The following is a 26,158-nucleotide window of genomic DNA, read 5'->3' as shown; positions in this document are numbered from 1 at the left end:
ATAAAAAATATAAAAATAATATTAAAAACCAAAATTTTTTTTTTTATTTTCTCGCTTAATTTTATTTAGAAAAATATTTATACATATTAATGAAAATAATTTAATTTTTAAAGAAAAAATGGACAATTTTTTAATTTTTGTTTTTTATTTAAAAAATTATATTTAATTTAAAGAGTTGCAGAAGAATATTGAGATCTTTTATTTATTAAAACAAATTTCCTATGTTAAAAATTACATATTCACAAAAAATGTAAGATTTGATAGGAAACTCTATAATTTCACACAAAAAATATTTTTTTATAATTTTTTTCATTCTTTTGGATCAAAGAAAATACTGTCAACAACAGAATTAAACAAAATTCTTGACAATTTATTTTTTCCGATAAAAAACATGTTTCGTAAGAACTGACAACGACAAAAAGAAAACAAATATTTTTAGAAATATCTACCGGTATTTGATATTTTTCAATGCAGATTCAACTAAAATGTTGATGTTCGATAAAATAAAAAATAAAAATAAAGAAAAAAAATTAAGAAAAAATATAAATTTAATTAGTTTTTATTGAATTTTCTATTAAAATGAGACTTAAAAATCATAAAATAAACAAAATTTACAAAAAAAAAAAACAACTTTTGTAGATTTTCAAAATCAAAAAAATATTTCGAATTTACATAATTTTTTTTTTAATTTTAACTTAATAATTAAATTTTGTAAAAAAATTAATAAAATAATAATGTTAATTAATATTTCTCATAAATCATCCACAAAATCTCAACTTTTCTCGCAACATCTCTCATTTTAAAAACAGAACTTACTTTCTAAAGCCCACTTTTGTCATGTAAACGACCTTTCTTGAATGTTTTTTCCATACGACACTTAAAAAAAACAAAAACTTCTGGAACGAATTTCTCTTTTTTAAAAACAAAAATCTCAAAATTTTGCCTTTCATCTCAAGAAGCAAAAAATTTTCCTAAAATTCTCATTGAATACTCTTCAATTGTTGTCTCCTATTAAAAAAAAATCTTACAAAAAACATCTTAAGAAAACACTTAATTTTACAGTTTATTAACTCTCTCAATTCGATGCTTTGTGTTAAATAATTCTATGCCATGCCCACACTCAAAATGAAAGAAAGAAAAAAAAACGAACATTAATAAAAAAATCATCTAAAAATGTGTTGTGCATCATCAATTATCACAAAAATTTTTTAAACTATCAAAGTTAGTGACCAACGACAAGATTTTTATTTCCCGTTATTTATTTTTTTCATAAGCCGATATGAGAAATTGGTTTCATAATTTTTGATAATTTATTTTTACGAACGAAAAATTGTCGAATTTTGCGCAAATCCATCAATCGGGTTGTTGTTTATCGCCCGAAAAAAAAAATATTTTTTTTTCCTTTTACTTTCCGATTCACGTGTGAAATTTAATCGTTTTACCAACCACCGATCAATAAGTCTTCGTCTTCAGAGGAAAGTTCATTGACCGCGATCTAGATTAACCAAAAGACAGAAAAAAAACGCCGTCGTAGAAAATACCTTAAGACATTTGATAAAAACATGGCATGTTTCCATGGCGATGACAAGACGGCGAAGAACGAAGAAGAAGTCATTGCTCCCGAAGAAAATTTTCTTATCTTTGCGATTTTTTCGTGTGTGTGCGGAAGACGGAAGCAAGTGAATGTATCACAATTTTCATCCCCCTTCTATTTTTCTCGGCGCTTAGGATTGATGAGTTGCCATGAAAAGCAATAAAAAATAGACGAAGGGAAGGGAAAATTTGCCGAAAACGTCACGTTGAGTTAGGAGTTGATGTGAAAAATTGAGTTTTTGCCTTTCCTTTCCTTTGCTCATGTTGAAGTCTATTAACAAGTGAAAAATTTATAAAGGGCGTGTTTCTTGGTTACAGCTTTTTGATGTTCTTTGAAGATGCTTTTGATACAAAATTATCATTTTTATTGAAAAATTTAAAGAAATTATTTTTTTTCCTTCTTTTTTAGGTTTTTTTGGAGATCAAAAAGTTCGAAAATGGCTCGAAGGAAGATCAAAACTTAGGCTTTTAGCAAAATTCGGAAGAAAATTGAAGAAATCGGACTGAAAATCATCAAGAAAGCATTTCTTAAGAACTTTTTCGTGGAGGAACAACAAAAAAAAGCCGAAGAAGCGACACGTGTCGACGCGAAGAATTGTCTTGCGCATGCATCGTGCGTGCAGGCAAGCAACAGAACATTCGAATTTATTTTTGGGGAAAGTTCAATGAACTCCTCTCACATATATGGGTCAATTGAAATAGTATACTTTAGAGATAAATGTTGCGTTGAGTAAATTGTCTCGATAAATTACGCTTTTTGGGGAGATATTTATTTACGTTTCGACTGAATTTGGTTGAAAACAGAACTTTTTCCGTCGAATTTGATGGAGTCTGGAACGATTTTGTTTGGGAAAGTTCTGTTTTTGACTGATTTTGGAGAAATTTCGTTCGAAAAAGTGCTTTGTCGGAAGTAAAGATGCGATTTTTTGCCAATTTTGGGTGAAATGAGGAAGTCACATGGCAAAAATTTATTAATTTTTTAAATTTCATGCCAATTTTTAAGCATTTTGATGAACAAATTACTCAGTTTGATGCTTTTAGAGTACTTGAGAGTACATAAAATATTGAATTTTGTCACTTTGCTGAAGAAAAAGTTCAATTTGGGTCTCAAATATATCAAAAATCTTCAATGAAAGCATTGAAATTTTAATTTTTTGTCATTTTTAAGAGCTTAACGAACTTTTGAAGTCAAAAAATTATTATTTTTTTAGGTTTTTGACTCAAATCCTACATCCCAAATATATTTTAAGCCCTTCAAATAACCTAAAAGCTTGATTTAAGGTTCCCAAAGATCTTTCGATGGCTAAAAATTATCATTTTGACTTAAAAAAGTGACATTTTTAGCCTTTTAAAGTAACTTTAAGGGCTTATGATATTCAAAAATCAATTTTTATATGCGTAAAAGGCTCATTTTTGACAATTTCAGGCAACTTTGAGACAATTTCTTGAACAAAAAGTTCAATTTTAGAGCTCTAAAATTCTTAAACCGAGCAAATATCGTCAAATTTATCATTTTTTCATTCAATGAACTCCATATCTCATCGATCCATCTACCGAAAACTCATTTGTTTCGTTGTCAGGTAGTGCCAACGACGAAACCATTGAATAAAATAATCATAACACAACACTAAAAACGCATTTTAAAACGCACAACTCATTCCATAGCACACGTCCCCCTGCCTGCCGTTCTATGCGTAAATTGTGCGTCATTTCGTTCGGTGTAGTGATTTCGTGTGTGTTTCATTCCCGACCCGATCAATAATTGTTCCCTTATATTCCCTCAAAAGTGTATATCTACGCATTCTACGCACGCACTTGACTCATACCAACGGAAATTTTCCGTATTTGGGGATTGAATGGAACTTTTACTACCCTAAGACGAACACAATTCCCGAAAAATACGACGAAATACGGGAAAAGGGGGAGCAAAATGGAAAGAAAAAGGTTATTGTCCGCTTTTTGGAGCATCATCCCCACATTTTTCATGCGTATTTCGACTTTTTTTTATTAATGCATTTACACGAAATTGCTCTATTAGGTCAGCGATCTTTGGCGGTTTTTACTACTTGGTCATATAAATTACTTAAAAAGTCGTAAAATGTTGCATGATAACGCTTCTAAGCAACAACTCACGACTTTTTAGAACGTTCGCAACGAGAATTTGTCACCGGTTTGCTCGAAAAAAGTCGATTTTGATGAAAATTTGTTCAAAAATTGACAAAAAGCAAAGAGATGAATGGAAAAAACCCAAAATCACAAAGTAAACAAAGGTCTTTGAACCCAATTTCGCAGCGACGAAGAGGAATATTGCTCGTTTTACACATTTTTCATCGAAAAAGTGCGTCGTAAATGCGTTTCCCGTAACCGACATGGGAAAACGCACGACGGGAAAGTCGGAAAATCTCCGTGAAAATGGAATTCGGGTGACTTGCGCAGAGTTGCGAACGAAAAAAGTCACGCACACACTCAAATATTTTATTGTCGACAACTTTTTTTTCGACAAAAAAGCTTCTACGCCGCTTCTCTATCGTTGTTTCCGTGCACGTCGTTCGTAATCGGAACACAAACAAGTCTCGTACGTCGAATGACGACGAAAAAAAAATGATCAAACAAATTTGTGTTGAGTTAGATCATGGACGAGGCGAGGCAAATCAAATGCAAATTTGATGCGAATTTTATTTTTTTTTATCGCGATTTTCGTTCGATTTGCTTGATCACTTGTTGCACGGCGGCGGGAGAGAGGAGAATTTTTGCATTTTTTCCGTAGAATTGCATCAGAACACAAGAATCGGGAGAGCAATTGCACTTTTTGCTTAGAATGCATGCGCGATTGAAAGTGCAAGTGCCTCTCTCGCGTTTCTTGTTGCGATGCACCGATGTACGAGTGCAATTTCATGACGCAAAGGTAGAAACAAAAAGTGATGATGTCACATGGAAATAGTGAAGGAGGCTCGTAACTGCTCCGTGGTTTCAATGTTACACGTGCCGGTTGTCGGTCAATGACCAGCTCAGATATTTCTCGCCAAGTAATGCACTATCGATGCTTGCGCTGCCTGTGTTTGTGCATTGTGAGAGACGAATTTCGTGTTATCAGGCAATGAATTTATATTTATTTGTTTATTTTCGTTGAATTAATATGGGAACACGAAAGTTTATGCGGTTTTACTGGATGGATCTGGGTGAGATTTGAACGAGAAAGTGATTTGGAGACGAAAATTTTGATTGATTTGACGAGAATTTTCGATTTTTCAACAAAAAATTAAAATATTTGGCCCGAAATTGCCAAAAAATGTCTTAAAAGATCATTTTTTGAACAAAAATGCCTCTTTTGAGTCACTAAATTGATATTTTTAACGTAAATTTCATTTTTAGAGAGACTCATGAGCTTCCAAACATTAAATATGATCTTCCAGTTGCATTAAATTTGCCCCCTTGATGACTTTTTTAAATTTTCATACGAATGATGAACATCAATTGAAGCTCTAATGTCATATAGAACACTTGCTGAAGACTCTTTCATGACAAAATTTTCCTTTTGAGTACCTAAAAAGACAAAAAATAATTAAAAATTAAAAAAAAAATTTTTTCAAGAAATAATTTTTAACTTTTTGGATGATATGAAGCTCAATAATGTCAAAAAATATTTTTAAAGGTAAGAAATTTTAATTGTTGAGTATCTTTGAAGGCTCAAGAGACTCTAAAATTGATTTTTTGTTAATAAAATTTTAAAAAAGAATCATTAAAAATTAAGAAAATTTTTCATTTGAAGACACTTTTCGAATAAAAATTCCTTAAAAAAGCCCTAAATTCATCAAAAAAATCTCTCATAAAATTTTTTTTTTGACAAAAATTTTAATTTTAAAGCAAAAAACTGACTGAATCGATGAAAAATTTTCCATTAATGTTCAAAAATCCTCATTTCCTCCCACGCGGTGATTTTTGTGGCTTCCGCTCCTTCAACCTTACAAACTTTGAAATTTATTGTCACCGCCAGCAACGTCGTCTTATCGGGATGCGATAATTACGCGCGACACGTGTGGGCAATGCACTTTTGATTGTGTCAACAACTTGCAACGAGCGCCATGCAAACAAGATATCGCCGCAAAAGAAAGCCTCTCGCACAAGAATTACCTCAAAAAATTGGTCTACGTGACAGATTTCTCACAAACTTGACCGACATTTGAATAAATAACTCTCGCAAGAACGCAAACAAAAAATTTCGTCAACCGAAAATTAAATAATTATTTTTTTTTTGCATCTCATCTAATTTTTGCTTATCTATAACATGACACACTCTGCGTAGTAAAAAAAAAAACAAACAAATTTTGCCTCTGATTCATAAAAACAGACATTCGCAAAGAGAAGATAGGTAATGACGATTTCATTCATCATCCAAACAACGAACGTCGAAGTTACTTGCCTTACTCAATAAATTTTTCGGCTCGTGGAGGCGAGTAACGCGATTGCAACTCGTGTCGTGAAAAGCAAAAGGCGACGTCGAATGATTGAAAAACGCGAGAAATTTATTTATTGAACATGAAAGAGTTGATTAAATTGTACGAGAATGAGCGAAAAGCCCCTCTTTGGTACTCGAACGTAGACTGTGTCGCATGTACGGGTGTACTCGATACGACGTAAACATGAATGAATGAAACGCAGGGATGGAATTTGAGGTTTCTGATTGGAAATTTTGCTTTTAAATTTTCTTATTGGAAAATTTTTATTAGAAATTAAATCATTATTTTCAATTTTTTTTTTAATTAACCAGAAAACTCCATAAAATTATTTGAAAAAAAAAATATTTTTTTTAAATTTTTTTAACTCTTTAATATTTATTATTTTAAAATTAAATAATTTTTTGACAGATGTCATATTTTTTTTTTTTAAATTTAAAATTTGAATGATTTAAATTTAAAATGTAATTTGTTTTATTTTGAATAAGAACAAAAATTTTTTCCTTAAAAAATTTTCAGAAAATAATTTTTTTTTGCAAAAAATGTCAAATTTGAATTTAAACGTCATTTTTTGACATAAGAAAAATTTGACAGTAGTACTATTTGAAAAAAAAATAAAAAAAAAAGATTAATAAAAAATTTTCGATCAAAAAGTAAAAAAATACAATATTAATTTGGTAATTTTATAAAAAAATTGTTTATAAATATTAATAAATTCGCTTTTCACAAATGACAGCTGTCAAAATTTTAACAAAAATTCTGCTTTGAAATAATTTAAATGCTAATTCTTGTATTTATCATTAGAAAAATGGATTTCAAAAATCATTATTAAATTTTTTAAAATCTTAAAAGGTTCGAAAAAATATTTAAAAAAATTATCAAATGACAGCTGTCAAAATTTTTGCTTAATTTTAGTTTTTTTCTTAAAGTAAAGAAGTTTTAATGCTTCAAAATATCAAAAAATAAAATAAAAAATAAATGAAAATCATCACATGAGCTCTTGCATAAAATAATTTTTGACATTTGACAGCTGTCAAAATTTTCACTAAAATTAAAATTTTTTCAAATTTTTTTTTAGAAAAACTGTTTAAGAGTTTTTATTATTTAAAATAAAATTATTTTTTAAACATTTTTCTTATAAAAAAATATTTTTTAACAAAAAAATTTAATTTTTTTTCATTTCAGGCCCTCATCATCTCCATCCCTGCCTTCCCGCATACATGAATGACTTCCATCTACACACAAAATTCGCACATACCTCAATAACGGCAGCAACTTAACAACAAGCAGCAGCAAAAGAGCGAGCGGCAAGGATTCCGTTCAGAACATTAAATACGGCGAGCAGGTCAGAAGCAAAACAGATTTCGGCGAGTAAAGATTAAAAGAGAGACACAACCAAATAAAAACATTAAGCCATATATTTGTACATGTACCTAAATATTTACAACATACTTGAGTAAACAATGAACAACAAAAAATAATAAAATGGCAAAATTACCAAAAAACTGTTAAAAAATCAATTAAAAACGTTGATAACACAAAAATAAAAAGTAAAAAGTGATGAAATAATGAAAAAAATAAGTGGCCTAGGTCAATAAACGTGTAAAAAATTCAGCTTACACATAAATACCTCAACAAAAAAAAATTAAAAAAATGAAGTTAAATATTTGAATGACATCAAAAAAAAAATATTGAGTACATAAAAAAGTGACAAGGTTTTATCTAAACAGCGATCAATTAACAACAACAGCAAAAAAGGTAAATTTCCATTTCAATAATTTTTTTGCGCTTCTAACCGAAAAAGTTACACACACACGAAAAATGGTCCCCCAAAAAATTCTTCAACACATGCCCGTCATCCGCTTCCCTTTGCGTCTCTCTTTTGTCCTGCATTCGACGCACACGAGCGTTAGAAACCGCACACGAAACGCACACACACACGAAAGATAAATAATTAGAGGTCGTTCTCAAAGTCGCTGTATTGCCAAAAAATATGCGTATTCTACATAACATATTGATGATTGGGATAGGCAAGCAGACGAAAAAGAAGAAAAAAAACGTACACGAGTAGTAATAAAAATTGCCAAAAATTTCGTGTATTCCGTCTCCCTTTTGCTTCATTTGCGTATACGACCGTCCAAAAATACACAAAAAGGAATATTTTTGCAAAAATGATCACATCAAATATTTTATTAAGATTGGTCAGTTCATCACGTAGCGAATTTTTTTTTTGTTGCGCGTTTTTTTTGTTGATGTCATAAATTATTTCGCTTAATTGTCTCGGAAATTTCCGAGAATTTTATTTTTTTTTTAATTTTTAAAGTTCTGAATCTATTAAAAAAATTAATTTTTAAATCTTGGAATTTTTTTTAATTTTTTTTCTCAAAAATTGTCATTTTTTTGACAAAAAAAGAAAAAAACAAATTAACGAACGATTTTTTTTAGGACTTACACGCGCTATTTTTTTTTCGCATATCTCATACAAACAACACAAAGTACACACTACGTTCATTCTGTTTTTTGTTGGAAAGGTCGGTGATATTGTTGTTATTAATGCACTGTGTCGTACACTCATTCTGTGTCGTCGCGGCGATCACACACGAAAAAACCGGGGCTATTGTACTCGAAAAATATCAGACACACGTGGAGGTTCGTGAATGAAAGCGAACGGATTTCGACACACGTTCTAAAAATACTACGTCGACTACTGCGATACTTGCTGCTATTGCTATTACGATATATATCGACGACACAGTGGCCATGAAATTCAGTTGCAGGAGGCTCGTGACGCGTTGTGACGTCATTATTTGCTTCTCGTAGCGAAAATCCTACAAAGAGAGAGAGAAAAATTAGCAAGAATTGTTTTTTTAAAAAAAAATTTGTAACCGTCAAAAATAACGGTAAAAAATTTAAAAAATTTTTTTTTCATTAAATTTTTTATGAAATTATCCAAATTTAATTGAAAATTACCTAAAATGATAAAAAAATGTTTTAAAAAAAATTAAAATTTAATTTAATAAAAAAAAACTTACAAATAAATTTCTTGACCTACGAAACGCACTTTTCTATTAAAGATCACGTGCGTGTAGAAAAAAGCTCTGCTCACGCACACACGTGCAACATTTATTCCGTTGCCGTACATCTGCGTTCCATTTCCAAAGCACGCACGAAGAACCAGTCGTTCACTTTCTGATTGCATTCCGAGTTCAGTTCAACGTTAGAACTTGAGATGTTCGGTCGGGAAAATTTTTCGCTCTCACTCCTCACATTTTTTTGTTAAGTTTTTCCATGAACTGAAAAAAAATTACAAGAAAAAAATGATTTAAAATTTTTTTTGTGTAAAAAAGTGCAATCTAACAAAAAGTACAAAATATTTTGAATTAAAAAAAAATAATATTAAATAATTGTAAAAAATAAATAAAAATTATACAAATCTACCTCAAAAAAATAATTTTAAGAGCAAAGCAACATAAAGTACAAAATATTGCCAAAAAAAAATATGGATAACAAAAATTTATGGGAAAATAAGCAATGGCTTAAAAATATTCTTGCTAAGTCAGGCACGGAAATGAAAATTGAAAATAATGAAAAAGGTTAAAAAATTTAAAAAAATTAAATTAAAAAAAATTAATTTAAAAAAAAAATTAATTAATTAAATTAAATTTAAAAAAAATAAAATTTTGTGATAAAAAAAAATCTAAAAAAATTTCCCTTAAATTTTTCTCATTATAGAAAAACGCAAAATGGTTTACTACACGCAATTGCCGTTAATTACGCACAACGCAGTGTTGCATGGCGGCAGTCCAAATAGTCGTTGCGGACCATCGTCGAGCCCCCCATCGAACAGTAGCTCGCCACGCCTCGAGCTCTCGTCAATCATGAACCTAAGCAATAATCAAATTACACTGCAAACGCTCGATTCGCCATCCGCCGCCATGCAACTTCATGCCCAAAACTACAGCAATGACCAAATGAATCACAAATTAGTGGATCTGACATACGCCAATTTGCATCAGCAACAACAACAACAGCAATCACAGCAACAGCAACAACCTCCAATGATGGCAATGAAAAATGCCGCAAAATTCAAGTGCGATCAGTGCAACATGTCGTTCGGAAGCAAAAGTGCCCATACTAGTCATATGAAAAGTCATGCGAAGGCATCGATGAACGGAGGAGGCATTGACATGACAAAAACAGTGAATCCCGCAAATGGCGCCGACCAATATCAGTGCGATCAGTGCCAGAAAACGTTTGCTGTGCCCGCAAGACTGGTAAGTTGATAATTTCTGAAATTATAAAAAAAAAAAATTTTTTTTTATAATTTAAAATTTTTTTTTTCAAAATAATTATTAAAATTTAAAAAAAAAATTAAAATTAAATAAAAAAATAATTTAAAAAATATTTTTTGAAAAAATCAATTTAAAAAAATTTTTCTAAAAAAAATAATAAATTTTTTTGTATTAAAAAATAATAATTAATTTTTAAAAATTTATTTTTCAAAAGGAAATAATAAAACTTTAAAAAATTTTAAAACATAAGTTTTTGAAATTGAAAAATTTTAAAATAAAAAAAATTTTTGTCATTCAAAATTCATAAATTTTTTTTTTTATATTTTATTCAAGAAAAAAAAAAATTTTTCCTTATATAAATATTTTATTTTTTTTCTCTGAATGAAAATAAAATTTTTAAAATTATATTTTTATTAAAATAAACTTTTTTTTTGATTTTTTTCAAAAGTTTTTAATTTGGGGCAAAATAAAATAAAAATTAAAATTTTTTTTTTTTTTTGGTAAAAAATTGTTTATATTTTTGTCAATTTTCAAAATTTAATAAAAATTAATTTTAAAAAGTTAAATATTAAAAATTTAACATAAAATTATTAAAATCATTTTTTTCAAAAAAAAATATTTTTTTTTTGAAATTATTTTTTCGAAATTAAATTTTTTTTTTTAAAATTAAATTTTTAAGAAATTCATCTAAATTTAGCGGCCTACATTTAAAAAAAAAATTTTCAAAAAAAAAAATTAAATTTCTATATTTTTTTATAAAGAAAAAAAATAATTCCTTCAAAAATTTACCTTTTCATTAAATTATTTTTTAAATAATTAATTTTTTCTTTCTTTTCAGATTCGTCATTATCGAACTCACACAGGCGAACGCCCCTTCGAATGTGAATTTTGCCACAAAATGTTCAGTGTGAAGGAAAATCTCCAAGTTCATCGTCGCATTCACACGAAAGAACGCCCCTACAAATGCAGCGTCGAGAGCTGCGGTCGAGCCTTTGAGCATAGCGGCAAACTCCATCGTCATATGCGCATCCATACCGGCGAACGCCCTCACAAATGCAACATTTGCGGCAAAACTTTCATCCAATCCGGACAACTTGTCATCCACAATCGTACTCATACCGGCGAAAAGCCTTACAAATGTCCCGCCGAGGGCTGCGGCAAAGGTTTCACGTGCTCGAAGCAGCTCAAAGTGCATTCACGAACTCACACGGGCGAAAAACCGTATCGTTGTGACATTTGCGATCGCGATTTCGGCTACAATCACGTCTTGAAATTGCATCGCGTGCAACATTACGGCTCCAAATGCTACAAATGCACGATTTGCGACGAAACATTTAAGAATAAGAAGGAAATGGAAGCGCATATTAAGGGACATGCGAACGATATGCCCGATGCGGATGACGACGAGGGTGCCATGATGCTTGAGACTGAAAAACCATTGAAGAAACAAGTTTCTTCGCCTCCGCCAACGCGTCAATTGCCATCTCCGCCGCGTCACGAACCTAAATTACTTGCCAAAGAAGAGATGATCCATCATCCCGTACCCTCTGCTGTCGAATCCGAGCAATTTTACCATCATCGGTACATGCAACAACGTTTGGCTGACGTCGAATCCTCGTCTCAGCAACAATTTTCCGCAATGCATCCCATCTCAATGATGCTTGCTGCTGCCAAGGAACGCGAAAACGAGTTCCGCCCGCCCAGTAATGCGCCATCTCTCTCGCCTCCGGTCAGTTTAAGCCCAAATAGCAACCAGATGACGGCTTGCAGTGACTTGACAACGACCTATGAGGCACTTTCTAAACTCAGGAATTCAAATTATTACGCGCCCGCAGCTGTGCCTGAATACAAACCGCTGCTCGGATCGTCGGATGAAGTTGTGAAGCGACTTGAGGCGGCTTTGGCGACCACTGAACCCGAAACTCCGCCGCGTTCGTCGTCGGAAGAGTCGCCGGAACGCTCATCGTCGCCCGAAATGGCAGATCGCGACAACAACACACTACCTCCGCGCAAACGACGACTCTACTTCAACACGGACAACGACTCAGATGGCGCCAATTTGCGCATGAGCTCCGTCATACAGTTTGCCAAAGCAACTTAGAGCAAATATTTTGGACGAAAAAGTATTCGAAACACACAAAAGTAATCCCTCAACAACAAATTTTACAAAAAGACTTGAATATTAGCACGATAGTGAATCAGTATAATATTAAATTAACCCAATATTTTAGCGATCTAGCATAGTGAACGTACTTTAATCTCCGTTTTAGTTCATTAATGATTTTTTATTTTAGTTGTAAATCGAGAGTTAAAGTTGTGTAAACTTAAACCGAATCAAGACTGTCTCAGGAATAATTAAGAGTAAACTAACATAGATGTAGTAGATGTTATTTCGGTCAATTTCTTCCCGCGCCATCGATCGGAAGACACGTGTAAAGTACAGAACAAAGGGCCCGAAATGCTACTTACTTAAAAAAAAAATAATCAGAGGAAGATATTTTTTAATACAATTTTTGGATAAATCTTAGATAGTAAACAATGTACAAGAAGACTGCGTCAAAAACGATTTTTTACCGTCAATCAGTAAAAATAATAATTAAAATAATTAATAATCATCGCATCACGTCATCGTTGCTCGCATTCGCAAAAATTCATCGCCAAAATTTATGTCGCTTTGCTGTAAAAAAAAAATAAATTTTTTTAATTTTTTTCTAAAACGCAAAAAAAAATCACGCTTCTTTAAAAAAAAAAAATAATTGAAAAAAAAAATTTAAAAAAAAATGAAGAATTTCCTTAGTTGCTGTCGAACAGCGTAATTTATGATTTTTTTGTTAATTTAATTTTCTCTCATCTTGTTGTTGTTCAAATATTATTGTAAAAGATGAGTTTTGTTGTTTTTTTCTCTGTCTTTAACTTCTATACTATTTACCTCTACACACCTACCTAAGTACTGATAATCATATTTAGTCACACAAAAAATATTCATATTAATCATAAATAAAAGAAAAACTTTTTTTAGGATTAAGGTCATTTTCATTATTACGAAAAAAAAAAATAGTAAAATTGTGCTTTTAAATCATAAGTCGGCACTTTTCACGCTTTTTGCGTCGTCATTTCATTAAAAAATCAAATATAAAAAGGACAAATCTCAGATTGATAAAAAAAATAAATTATTAAATGATGAACATTCAATAGTATTTTACGAAAAAAATTAAAAACAAAATATTTGAAGTATAAGGAATAAAAAAAAGTTGCATTTATTACAATTTAGTATGGATTAAAAATAAAATACAAAATAGCTTAAAAATACATACAAAAATTACCTGTAAGCATTATTACTCTACATTAAATAATAATATTTAATACTGAAAAACAAAAAATAAAAAAATTTGAAATAAATAAATAAACGTACGTGTTTCTTTTACGCGAAATTTTTGATTGTAGGTCAGTTATTTTGTGGCTTCAATTTGATATTTGTATTAAAGATTTTCGTTTTGGTAAGTTATGGAGAAAAAAATATTTTTTATTATTTTTTTTTTCCTTCAAATTATTTAATAAAATTAATTAATTTTTTTTAATTTTAAATAATTTTTTTTTATTTTTTGAAATGTTTTTTTTTATATTTTTTTAATTTTCCTTTTAAATATTTTTTTTTTAAATTAAAATATTTTTTTTATATTATTTTTTTAATATTTTTTTTTATTTTTTTTTAAATACATATATTTTTAATTAGGGTCTTGCTCCAAATGCATAAAAATTTATTTTCAAAACTTTTTATTTTCCTTTTAGTTTTTTTTGAAAACTAAATCAAGATATTTTTTTTATCATTTTTTTAATTTTTTTTCTTTGACTTTTAAATATTTTTTTTTTTGCTCCAAATGGATAAAAATTTGAGAGGGCTCTATTTTTTTTTAATATTTTCTAACTCAAAACTGCCAAAAAATTTTTTTACATATTTTTTTTTAAATATTAAAAACTGTTTTTTTGTCAAATTTTGCTCCAAATGGATTGAAATTTGTCAGAGGGCTCTAATTTATCATTTTTAATCATTTTAAAACTCAAAACTGCCAAAAAATTTTTTTTCCTTTGACATAGTTTTGTTTTAAAAACTAAATCAAGAACAAAAAAAACTGTGTCAAAGCAATTTTTGTCAAATTTTGTTCCAAATGGATAAATATTTATCAGAAGGACTCTAATTTATCATTTTTAATCATTTTGTAACTCAAAACTGCCAAAAAATTGAAACTGAAAAAAATTTTTTTCTTTGACATAGTTTTGTTTTAAAAACTAAATCAAGAGCAAAAAAAACTGTGTCAAAAACTGTGTCAAAGCAATTTTTGTCAAATCTTGCTCCAAATGGATTGAAATTTGTCAGAGGGCTCTAATTTATCATTTTTAATCATTTTGTAACTCAAAACTGCCAAAAAATTGAAACTGAAAAAAAATTTTTTCTTTGACATAGTTTTGTTTTAAAAACTAAATCAAGAGCAAAAAAAACTGTGTCAAAAACTGTGTCAAAGCAATTTTTGTCAAATCTTGCTCCAAATGGATTGAAATTTGTCAGAGGGCTCTAATTTATCATTTTTAATCATTTTGTAACTCAAAACTGCCAAAAAATTGAAACTGAAAAAAAATTTTTTCTTTGACATAGTTTTGTTTTAAAAACTAAATCAAGAGCAAAAAAACTGTCAAAAACTGTGTCAAAAATTTTTGTCAAATCTTGTCAAAAACTGTGTCAAAGCAATTTTTGTCAAATTTTGCTCTGCAAATGGATTTTTTCTTTGAAAGTTTTGTTTTAAAAACTAAATCAAGAGCAAAAAAAACTTTGTTTTTGTCAGAAATGGATTGCTCTAATTTATCATTTTTAATCATTTTGTAACTCAAAACTGCCAAAAAATTGAAACTGAAAAAAAATTTTTTCTTTGACATAGTTTTGTTTTAAAAACTAAATCAAGAGCAAAAAAACTGTGTCAAAAACTGTGTCAAAGCAATTTTTGTCAAATCTTGCTCCAAATGGATTGAAATTTGTCAGAGGGCTCTAATTTATCATTTTTAATCATTTTGTAACTCAAAACTGCCAAAAAATTGAAACTGAAAAAAAATTTTTTCTTTGACATAGTTTTGTTTTAAAAACTAAATCAAGAGCAAAAAAAACTGTGTCAAAAACTGTGTCAAAGCAATTTTTGTCAAATCTTGCTCCAAATGGATTGAAATTTGTCAGAGGGCTCTAATTTATCATTTTTAATCATTTTGTAACTCAAAACTGCCAAAAAATTGAAACTGAAAAAAAATTTTTTCTTTGACATAGTTTTGTTTTAAAAACTAAATCAAGAGCAAAAAAACTGTGTCAAAAACTGTGTCAAAGCAATTTTTGTCAAATCTTGCTCCAAATGGATTGAAATTTGTCAGAGGGCTCTAATTTATCATTTTTAATCATTTTGTAACTCAAAACTGCCAAAAAATTGAAACTGAAAAAAAATTTTTTCTTTGACATAGTTTTGTTTTAAAAACTAAATCAAGAGCAAAAAAACTGTGTCAAAAACTGTGTCAAAGCAATTTTTGTCAAATCTTGCTCCAAATGGATTGAAATTTGTCAGAGGGCTCTAATTTATCATTTTTAATCATTTTGTAACTCAAAACTGCCAAAAAATTGAAACTGAAAAAAAATTTTTTCTTTGACATAGTTTTGTTTTAAAAACTAAATCAAGAGCAAAAAAAACTGTGTCAAAAACTGTGTCAAAGCAATTTTTGTCAAATCTTGCTCCAAATGGATTGAAATTTGTCAGAGGGCTCTAATTTATCATTTTTAATCATTTTGTAACTCAAAACTGCCAAAAAATTGAAACTGAAAAAAAAATTTTTTCTTTGACATAGTTTTGTTTTGAAAACTAAATCAAGAGCAAAAAAAACTGTGTCAAAAACTGTGTCAAAGCAATTTTTGTCAAATCTTGCTCCAAATGGATTGAAATTTGTCAGAGGGCTCTAATTTATCATTTTTAATCATTTTGTAACTCAAAACTGCCAAAAAATTGAAACTGAAAAAAATTTTTTTCTTTGACATAGTTTTGTTTTAAAAACTAAATCAAGAGCAAAAAAACTGTGTCAAAAACTGTGTCAAAGCAATTTTTGTCAAATCTTGCTCCAAATGGATTGAAATTTGTCAGAGGGCTCTAATTTATCATTTTTAATCATTTTGTAACTCAAAACTGCCAAAAAATTGAAACTGAAAAAAATTTTTTTCTTTGACATAGTTTTGTTTTGAAAACTAAATCAAGAGCAAAAAAACTGTGTCAAAAACTGTGTCAAAGCAATTTTTGTCAAATCTTGCTCCAAATGGATAAAAATTTGTCAGAGGGCTCTAATTTATCATTTTTAATCATTTTGCAACTCAAAACTGCCAAAAAATAGAAACTGAAAAAAAATTTTCCAATATGAACAAAACTCATCTTTAGAAAGAATATTTATTCAATTTTAGGCTTAAAAAATGAAAAAATAGTCACGTGGTTATCATTTGAATTAAACCGCCTTCGAAAGTTGAATTAACGAAGTTGCGATTTGCCTTATCACTTTATTTCGTCTCACGCCATGCTTTTTTGTTTTGATTCTCGCTTCCAAAATTTATCCTAATTAAAAGCCTTTCAATGGAGCCTCTGACAGGATTTTGCGACTTGTGTGTCTCAAACTTCAAGGATTTAAAGGAACTCACATTGATGTTACGAGAACTCGTTGAATGTAAGTCAAATTTTTAAGTTTTTATCAAATAATTCAGTCTGACAAAAAATTTCCTTTAAAAATAATTTTAGTGGAATACAAAAATGTTGCAATTGAACAGATTTACAACGATGTAACGACAGATCAGAAAGCGAAGAAGAACGATCCGATACCCGAGCCTCTTGACTTGAGCATTTTCGAGGAAGAGTTCAAAGGAAAACTGAAGATTTTCAATCGAATTTCGGTTATTTTTGCGGAAAATTCTGTTTCTCTAACGACTGTAAGAGATTTTTTTTCATTTTTTTTTTAAATTTTATTACTAAAAAAATTAATTTTCAGAACAAATCCCAAAATTTACGCAAATACCATCTCTTTGCTGCCATTCCAACGACCGAATCTGCCTTAATTTACGCATGTCAATCGTTAAATTGTGATCTCATCTCCTACAACGCCGACACAATTCGTGTCAAAATCGCTCGGAAGCATTATTTCGAGGCGTGTAGTCGTAACATTTACTTCGAGATCAAGTACGCTCCGTGCATTGTTGACGCAGAAGTTCGCAAATCGACTATTACCAAAGCTCACAAGTACCATGCCTTGGGAAAATCGCGAAATATCATCATGTCGAGCGGAGCAAAGGAACAATTCGAGCTGAGAAGCCCGTATGACGTCGCTTATTTGGGTTGGATTTTCAATTTGAGCGAAGAACAGTCAAAAGATGCCATTTGCGGAAAGAGTCGACGCCTTTTATTACGAGCTGAGACACGAAGAAGCGGATCTTGTATCGTTCATGTGCGAAAACTCAAGGAATTGGGCGTCAGTAAGGAAGAAGATATCTCCGATACGGAAGATGAGGAAGAAAAAATGAGCGTTTCTGAAGCCGAATCAGGTGAAAGTGCGAGTAAAAAACAAAAAATAAACTAAAATTTTATTTTTTTTGAAAATTTATTGTTTATTAATGCAAAAATGAGTTTTTTAAAAGTTAATTTGCGTGAAAGCGTACGATCAATTAAGTGAGAGGGGTGCAAAAAAATTAAAAGCAAAAATTTTTTATGGATGATTTTCATCGAAAACGATTCCTGATCGTGAAATTTAGCCTTTAAGACTGCTCATGCCAGCCCGCATGACTTCATCGACGAGCAGGAGGTTACTTGCGATGACGGTACAGGAGTTGATGATTTGTTTCTTCACGACGTAATTGTCGTAAACGCCCAAATCCACGGGTTTCATGGGTTCGCCCGTACTGAGATCCAATCCAATTGGCTCCGTGTTCAAGGCGTCTTCCTCCAACAAGCGCACAATCGAGTCTTGACTGTCAAAACCTGAATTAACGGCGAGTGTCTTGGGAATTACCAACAAAGCATCCGCATATGCATGCACAGCGAGTTTTTGTTTGCCTTTTACGCCTTCAGCGAATTTTTTCAAAGCATTATTCGCACGAATTTCAAAAGCGCCTGCTCCTGGGATCAAACATTTGTCCTCGATGGCGTTGTTGATCGAACGCAAACCATCACGAACGGCATCCTTGAGTTGAGTCAAAGTATGCTTATTGGGGCCTTTCATCAAAATCGACACAGACAACGGATTTTTGCAATTTTCGACGAACGTGTATTTGTTTTCGCCCAAAACGTGTTCATACACGAGTCCGGCATACCCGAGTTGATCTTCTTGGATGTCATCGAGCGAGTTGAGGGCAATTCCGCCGCATGCGAGAGCAAGACGTTCCATATTACGACGCTTGGCACGTCGCAAAGCCATAATTCCCTCCTTGGCGAGTGCATCCAAAGACATTGGATCGACGCCTTTTTGATTGATAACGACAAAAGTCTTGTCTGTGCCGTCGCAAAGTTTCTTTTTCAACGCGATAATTTTTTGAACGCGTTGTTGGATGAAATCCCGTTCAGCCAAGACGAATTTTTCGCGTTCCTCTGCCGTTTTGTAGAAGAATCCCGAGTTAACTTCGGTTTTTTCGTACTCCAAGGAGACGTTGCACGTCAAAATGTAGCAATTTTCGAGACGTTTGGGCATATCGGGATGACGTGCGCCATGATCCAAGACCAAACCCTTGATTAATTGCGTATCTGTGGCGCTCTTGTGTTGCATTTCCATCAACTCAACCATGTGCAAGTCGACGGGTTTGCCTTCTTGACGAATTGCCAACACAGCGTCGACACAAATGTCGGTCAAGACATCAGCGAGAGACGGATGGAGTTTTGTACGTAATGAAGTACGAGCGACATCCAATAAATTCTTGCGTTCAATCTCGATGGGACGTCGCAAGTCTTCCAAAATCTTCAGGGCTTGGGCACGAGCTTGTTCGAAACCTTCGGTGACGATGCGCGGATGTAATCCTTCGCCAATGTACAAATCCGCTTGTTTCAACAACTCGCCGATGATCAAAACGGTCGAAGTTGTACCGTCTCCCGTGATATCGTCTTGAGCTGTACTTGCACGAGCGATGAGCGAAGCAGTTGGATGCTGAATTTGCATTTCGTGCAACAAAACATTGCCGTCTTTCGTGATTTTGATGTCGCCGGCACCCGAAACCAACCTAAAATGGAAGAAAATTTGAATATGAAACGAGGTTATGTCTCGTGCGTGACTCATATCATGTGATTAATCTCGAAAAATCCGAAAATTTGTAAGAAAAATCCTCGTTAAAGAGAAATTTTCTTAAAAAATTCATTAAATTTGACAAATTTAATCTCAAATCGTGAGGATTTTAAGAGATAATCGAGAAAAATCGAACCATCGGGTGTTGGACTTACATTTTCATTGTTCCCTTTGGTCCCAAATTCGTTCTCATGACATCCTGGATGCCTTTTGCGGCGGAAATGTTCAAGGCGAGTGCTTGAGCGGCACGAGCAAACTCAGCTTTGGGGTTCAACAGCGAAATTGCAGCCATTTTTACGGGTTTTCTATGAAAATTTGAGAGATTTGTCGGAGCACTTGCGAAAAATTCAACAAATTTTACCCAATTGACAATTTACGTGTTCATTTTTGAGACGATCGCAATTGATGAGATGCTAATTCAAAAATTTCCCATGGCACAGATGTCATCAAATTCATTCGTCTCCGTGAATTCAAGTGACGCGCTCAGGTAACGCGCTTCAATTGTACATTTGACCCGGAACAGAGCTGAAAATATTCGTAAAAATACGAAATCCTGTTAATTTAAGTAGTGTTTAATCGAATTTTGATCGAGAATGTCGGAAGTCGCGTACCAAGTCAACGATTTAGTATGGTAAGTTTTGCTGCTTTTGAGGTTAGCAGCTTTCGGTGTTGTTTATTTAGACAATTCTCCCGCAAATATGTCGCACAAATGCTCTAATTCGTGTTTTTCTCCCGCAATTTTAGGGCAAAAATGAAAGGATTCAGCCCATGGCCCGGCAAGGTAAGAATTTTTCATGTTTTTTCGACGATTTTGTGCCTCAATGTTTGTTTCCTCTCGCAGGTTTCGGATCCGCCGCCAGAATTGAAGAAAACGCCGAAAAAGGGAGGGCCTGTTAAGTGCGTCTTTTTCTTCGGATCCAACAATTAGTGAGTGTTTTCGCATATTTTGTGTCGTTTTTCACTCGATAATCGAGAATTTTTGATTTTTTTCACAAATTCAGTGCTTGGATTGAGGAGCATAACATCAAACCATACGAAAAGTTCAAAGACCAACTGAAGAATTCCAGCAAATCTGCTGCCTTCAAAGATGCCGTTGTCGCAATCGAGACATATATCAAGGATCCCGATCAGTTTGACAGCGTTTTCGACAACAATCATCGCGACACGGATGCCGAATTCAACAAATTGCGCGAAGAAACTGCCGATGATACAGCAGATCTTGACGAGAGCGCTGTCACGAGTCCCGTTGCTTCGCCCCCGACAACAGCAAAGAAATCCGCAAGCAAGCGCAAATCGGAGATCAAGCCAAAAGTTGAACCAAAATCGGGCACAAAGTCTCCCGTTGCGAAGCGTAAGCGTCTTTTGAACGACTCGGCAATGAAGAATTCGAGCCCAGATTTGTCATCGAGCTTCACACCGACGCCTCGTCGTAATATTTCGGTAACGCAATTGTTGAATCGCCCGTCGACAGTTGTCAAGCCCGATGCCCCGGAAATCGATGTTGGCAAGGTATCGACGACGCTCAAGTCGAAAAATATCAATCCATCGACGTTGTCGTTCGGTTTCCTCGGATTGGGAATTATGGGAAGCGGAATTGTTAAGAATTTGATCAATTCCGGGCATAAAGTTTGCGTTTGGAACAGAACTGCCTCAAAGGTAAAAAAATTGATTTTTTTTATATATTTTTTTTTTTACATTTTTCAATTTAAAAAAAAATCGATTTTTTTTAATTTTTTAAATATTTTTTTATTTATTTTTTTTCATTTTTAAAATTTTTTAATATCAATTTTTTAACAAAAAAATTTCATACTTAAAAATCTAAAAATTTTTTTTTGTTAAATTTCTAATATTTTTTTAATTTAATTTTTTTTTACATTTTCTAATTTTTTTAATTTGAAAATTTTTCTTATATTTTAAAAAAAAATTCTAATTTAAAAATTTTTAAAATTATTAAAAAAAATAAAAATTATATAGGTAATATAAAAAAAAATTTAAAGAATTTTAAAATATTTTCTTAAATTTAAAAAAAAAATCTAATTTTTTAAAAATTATTTCAATAATTTTTTTTATTTTTTTAAAAATTATTTTTTTTTTAATTTTTAAAAAAAATGTTTCGATATTTTTTTTAACATTTTTTTTTAATTCTTGATTTTTTTTGTTAAATTTTTAATATTTTTTTATTTTAAATTTTTTTAATATCTTATTTTTTTGACTTTTCAATAGTGTCGCAAATTCGAAGAAGCAGGAGCTGAGATCAAATTGACACCTTGCGATGTAATCGACGCCACAGACATTACTTTCTCGTGCGTTTCTGACCCTCAAGTTGCTAAAGATGTAAGTTTTTCCTTTAAAAATTTCATAAAAAATTATTAAAATTGAATTTTTTCGTTGAAAAGTTGGTATTTGGTAACTGCGGCGTCTTAAGCTGTGACGATATGACAAACAAAGGATATGTAGAAATGACTGGAATCGATGCTGAAACATCCCAAGATATTGCCGAAGCGATCAATAATCGAATGGGTCGTTATTTGGAAGCTCAAGTAAGATTTCTCGTAACTTATGTTAAGAAAAAATACTAAAATTTTGTTCAAAAAACAGATTCAAGGCTCCAAATCACAAGCAGAAGAGGGAACTTTGATCATTTTGGCTGCCGGAGATCGCACGCTCTTCGACGAATGCCAAACTTGCTTCGAAGCAATGGGACGCAATTCATTCTATTTAGGTAATTTTTTTTTATCATGCCAAAAAAAAAAGATTTTTTTCACGAAATTCATTTACAGGCGATGTTGGTCATGCATCCAAGATGAACTTAGTCTTGCAAATGATGGGAGGCGTTGCTTTAGCTGGACTTGCAGAAGCAATGGCATTAGGTAAATTCAATAATTTTCTTCACAAAAAATATTTTTTCTAATTGACATTTAAAAATTTTTAGCTGATCGTGCCGGTTTGCAACAAAAAGACGTATTGGAAGTTCTTGAATTGACAAGCATGGCATCTCCAATGATGCTCGAAAAGGGTCAAGGTAACATTTTTTCTCTTTTAAAATCTGAAAAAGTCAATTAAACGAATGAAATTTCATTTTTTAGCAATAATCAAAGGAGATTTCCCTACAAATTTGGCACTTTCTCACATGCAAAAGGACCTCAAGCTTGCCCTCAGTATGGCAGAAAATCTCGAGCAACCACTTCCGCTCGCCGCAACATCAAATGAAGTGTACAAACACGCAAAACGCCTTGGCTACGGTGATCACGATGCAAGTGCAGTTTACGTAAGAGCCAGATTCTAAAAAAAAACATCTTTTTTTTTAAATAATTTTGACAAAAAAATTATCTTTAACGTGAGAGAGAGAGAAACAAAAAAAATCAACTTTGCTCAATTATTAAAAACTGATAGAAATCCCCTTTTATTTTTTATATAGACTTTATTTTTAAAATAAATATTATTTTTTTCCTCTTTTATAAAAAATATTTTACGTTTTAGGCCCATTTTATAAAAAAAAATAATAAATTGAGTAAAGTTCATTTTTAACACTATAGAATGTTAAAAAGTAAGTCACTATTTTTTAATATTCCGCACTACAAAAAAAAAAAGAAAAAAAAACACGATTTGCAACAAAAAAAAATATAATTATATATATAGAGAAATATATTAATTAATTAATAATTAAAAATAATTAATTCGGGGTGAATGCGACGAACATCAACAAAGAAAAAAAAGTTCGTTGCATGTCACATTTATAAAAAAAAAAACTTTTCTAAAAAAAATATTTGATAATTTAGTTAATAATTTCCAACTTTTATGTTTCGTAGAAAACAAATACTGCAAAAGAAACAAAGGTAGATACTAAGAAAGAAGTTAAGAAACGCAAGAAAAGCAAGAAAAATTGAAGAAAAAACGGAAAAATGAAAGAAATTTACTATTTTTTGTTTAATTGTTGAAGAAAAAAAAATTAAATTTGAAAAGTATGTCCAAAGTTATATATCGACTATAGAGAAAAAAGGAAAAAAGTAAAAATTTATATCAAAAATGATTTAATTTTAAGAGGCTACGAATGTAATTTTTTCTGTCACGACTAATTTTTAAGAAAACTTTTTAAGAAATTCAATATAAATCTGATTGTAAGAGTTGTATGTGCGAAACACTGCTTTTTAGTTTATTTTTTTTTTCAAAATAATTATAAATATATTTCTGTAGTCCTCACAAATTTAATAAATATATATTATTATATGGTCATCTATACTTTATTTTTATGATTTTTTACAAAAAATTGAATTTTTTCATAATTTTAAATTTTTTTCAGGTGAGATTTTTTTCTAAAATAATTTTTTTGTGCTTGCACGGGAATTTTTCTTAAAAAATAAATTAAAAATTAATACTGGAATGACGTTTGAAAGTTAATACAAGCTCGTCTTCTTCATAATTCGCAAAAATTCATCTTGATTTATTTCGCCGTCGCCATCTCGATCCGCTTCAGAGATCATTTCCGATAACTCCTCATCAGTTAAGTTCTCGCCAAGCTCCTTTGCGACTCGTTTGAGATTTTTGAAGGAAATTGCTCCGGTTTGGTCATCGTCGAACAAACGGAATGCCTTGAGAATTTCCTCTTTGGCGTCTTTTTCGGCGATTTTAGATGTCATGAGACCCAAAAAGTCTTCGAAGGAGAGCTTTGAGGCACCGTCTTTGTCGATTTCAGCTGCCATCTTTTTAATTTCTTCCTTTTTTGGCTCGAAACCTGTTGCGAAAAGTCATTTGATGAGAATTTTCGAAGGTAAATATTTGATTTTGGGGCTTACCTAAGGCGCGAATTGCAACTTTTAAGTCTTTGATGTCGATGAATCCCTGAAATTTTTAATGAAAATTATTTTTTTTTCTTTTCAGGAATAAAGGGATGGTTGGTAAGGATTGTTTAATCGATAATGGGATGGAAAATTCAGGAAGAAATTTTTTTATGAGGAATGAAGTCAAAAATTACCTTTCCTTCGGTGTCAAAAATCTGAAAGGCTTCTTGAACATCATTTTTTTGCTCCTCAGTCAACTCGAATTTGGGTCCGCTCTTTTTGCGAGCAACAGCTTTGATGCAATTTTTCTTTGGTGCTTCAGTCTGAAGGATGTTTTTTGTTATAAATCGTTGGAATTTTATTGAATTTCAAAATTTTCGACTTACCATTGTGATGTGAGATCAATTCGTTACAATTTTCTTCTAAAAACTACAAAAATCCTTTAATTTTCAATCAATTTTCAGTTTTTTTCTCGTCTAGCAGCTGCGATTTCAATTTTTCCAAACAAAAGTAGTCCGTCGGATAACAAACCTCTTTTTTTCATGGATTTTTTTTCGGAGAATTAAATTTTTGAAATGTTCAACCGTTACATTTTTCATCAAAGCAACCCCTTGTTTATCGTTCATTTTGTAAAATTTAAATTTTTTAGTCAAAAAAATTGTTGGAAAATGTCTCTGGCGATCCTTTCTCCAACTTTGGAGGTCTTCAAGAACGAATATCATCAAGATATCGCCAGATTTTATTACGATGTTCGTCCCTTGATGCACGCTGTTGGATTTTCTGATGAACATTTCGTGGCGATGATCCAAAATTTTGCTGAAATTTACGGAAAACAGAAGATGAGACTTAAAAAATATCGATTTGGCACGAAATTCAATCCAAACGAGCCGATTTTGGATGAAGATGAACTCGTTGAGAACGTTTTGCAAGAAGAATTTGTGGAAAAAATCCCTCTTCAGTCAGCTTCGACGTCTTTGGCGCAAGAATTGGAAGTTTTAAAGGCGAATCTTCAAAAAGACGTCTTGATTATTTGGAATTGTCTCGTTTCTGACGGCGAAATTCCTGATTTTGAAGAGAAAGTTCAACGACTTCTCGAGAAAATGAAGCAAAAATACATCAAAAGACGCGAAATGGTGCGAAAAATTCTTTTCAAATCGGATTATGTCCCGAAAAATGTTTGTTATTCATCGTCTGATCCGCAATTTATTGTTTCAAATGGCAGGTGAACGTGTTACTTTGCATCATTTTATGTTAATTTTTTTGTATTTTTCTTGTAGAGTTACACACTTATAACTGGATGAAGCGTTTGACAGCGAGAAAAATTGATTTTGCAAATAAATTCGCGGAAAAAGAGACATCAACATCCATTAAGGATTCATTGGAGGTGCAATTAATTAAATTGAAGAGACGCGCATTGACGAACGCGAAAAAAATCTTCTATGAAAGTGCGGAAGAAGGAATTGCGAGAGAAGAAATTGATGAAAAGATGAAAGAATTGCAGGAAAAATACGTTAATGACAGAGAAATGTTGAAACAAAAGTACGACAAAAACTATTTTCCAATAAAAACTTACTCGAAAGGTAATTTTTTGTTCAAATTTCAAAAGAAATCCTCAATTAATCGATCTTTTCAGACTCAGATATCGTTTTGATGAGCAAAAATTGGATGAAAACTCCATTGGAAGAGACAAATTTAGAAATTGATGAAAGTAACGAGC

The 26,158-nt window shown here is 31.4% G+C and overlaps 5 protein-coding genes across 6 annotated transcripts; 3 read left to right on the top strand and 2 right to left on the bottom strand.

Annotated features, from left to right (window-relative positions):
• The first annotated feature begins 7,386 nt into the window (after positions 1-7,386).
• Positions 7,387-13,312, top strand: LOC134832138 (Krueppel homolog 1-like). Of its 2 annotated transcripts, none has more exons than XM_063846049.1 (3): positions 7,387-7,805; positions 9,780-10,321; positions 11,178-13,312. In XM_063846049.1, the coding sequence occupies exons 2-3, from the start codon at positions 9,791-9,793 to the stop codon at positions 12,438-12,440; spliced, it is 1,794 nt and encodes a 597-aa protein (XP_063702119.1). In that variant the 5' UTR covers positions 7,387-7,805; positions 9,780-9,790; the 3' UTR covers positions 12,441-13,312. The 2 variants fall into 2 exon arrangements, with proteins under 2 accessions (XP_063702119.1, XP_063702118.1); XM_063846048.1 differs by lacking the exon at positions 7,387-7,805 and adding an exon at positions 9,534-9,640.
• A 3,615-nt stretch (positions 13,313-16,927) lies between these two features.
• On the top strand, positions 16,928-17,996 carry LOC134832148 (ribonuclease P protein subunit p30). The gene is made up of 3 exons (XM_063846063.1): positions 16,928-17,071; positions 17,143-17,330; positions 17,390-17,996. The coding sequence occupies exons 1-3, from the start codon at positions 16,981-16,983 to the stop codon at positions 17,972-17,974; spliced, it is 864 nt and encodes a 287-aa protein (XP_063702133.1). The 5' UTR covers positions 16,928-16,980; the 3' UTR covers positions 17,975-17,996.
• A 34-nt stretch (positions 17,997-18,030) lies between these two features.
• LOC134832141 (T-complex protein 1 subunit zeta) lies at positions 18,031-20,032 on the bottom strand. The gene is made up of 2 exons (XM_063846055.1): positions 19,819-20,032; positions 18,031-19,601 (listed from the first exon to the last, which is right to left on the bottom strand). The coding sequence occupies exons 1-2, from the start codon at positions 19,953-19,955 to the stop codon at positions 18,143-18,145; spliced, it is 1,596 nt and encodes a 531-aa protein (XP_063702125.1). The 5' UTR covers positions 19,956-20,032; the 3' UTR covers positions 18,031-18,142.
• A 105-nt stretch (positions 20,033-20,137) lies between these two features.
• Positions 20,138-23,818, top strand: LOC134832140 (cytokine-like nuclear factor N-PAC). Its single transcript, XM_063846054.1, has 11 exons — positions 20,138-20,294; positions 20,408-20,444; positions 20,505-20,590; positions 20,665-21,319; positions 21,887-21,997; positions 22,060-22,203; positions 22,262-22,385; positions 22,444-22,533; positions 22,596-22,685; positions 22,750-22,931; positions 23,473-23,818. The coding sequence occupies exons 1-11, from the start codon at positions 20,257-20,259 to the stop codon at positions 23,548-23,550; spliced, it is 1,635 nt and encodes a 544-aa protein (XP_063702124.1). The 5' UTR covers positions 20,138-20,256; the 3' UTR covers positions 23,551-23,818.
• Positions 23,819-23,857: 39 nt separating this feature from the next.
• On the bottom strand, positions 23,858-24,955 carry LOC134832150 (uncharacterized). The gene is made up of 4 exons (XM_063846065.1): positions 24,828-24,955; positions 24,636-24,764; positions 24,457-24,502; positions 23,858-24,395 (listed from the first exon to the last, which is right to left on the bottom strand). The coding sequence occupies exons 1-4, from the start codon at positions 24,828-24,830 to the stop codon at positions 24,058-24,060; spliced, it is 516 nt and encodes a 171-aa protein (XP_063702135.1). The 5' UTR covers positions 24,831-24,955; the 3' UTR covers positions 23,858-24,057.
• Between the last annotated feature and the right edge of the window lie 1,203 nt (positions 24,956-26,158).

This window comes from Culicoides brevitarsis, chromosome 2 (assembly GCF_036172545.1).
Source record: "Culicoides brevitarsis isolate CSIRO-B50_1 chromosome 2, AGI_CSIRO_Cbre_v1, whole genome shotgun sequence".
Lineage (NCBI taxonomy): Eukaryota > Metazoa > Arthropoda > Insecta > Diptera > Ceratopogonidae > Culicoides > Culicoides brevitarsis.
This window is presented reverse-complemented; position numbering and strand designations above follow the sequence as displayed.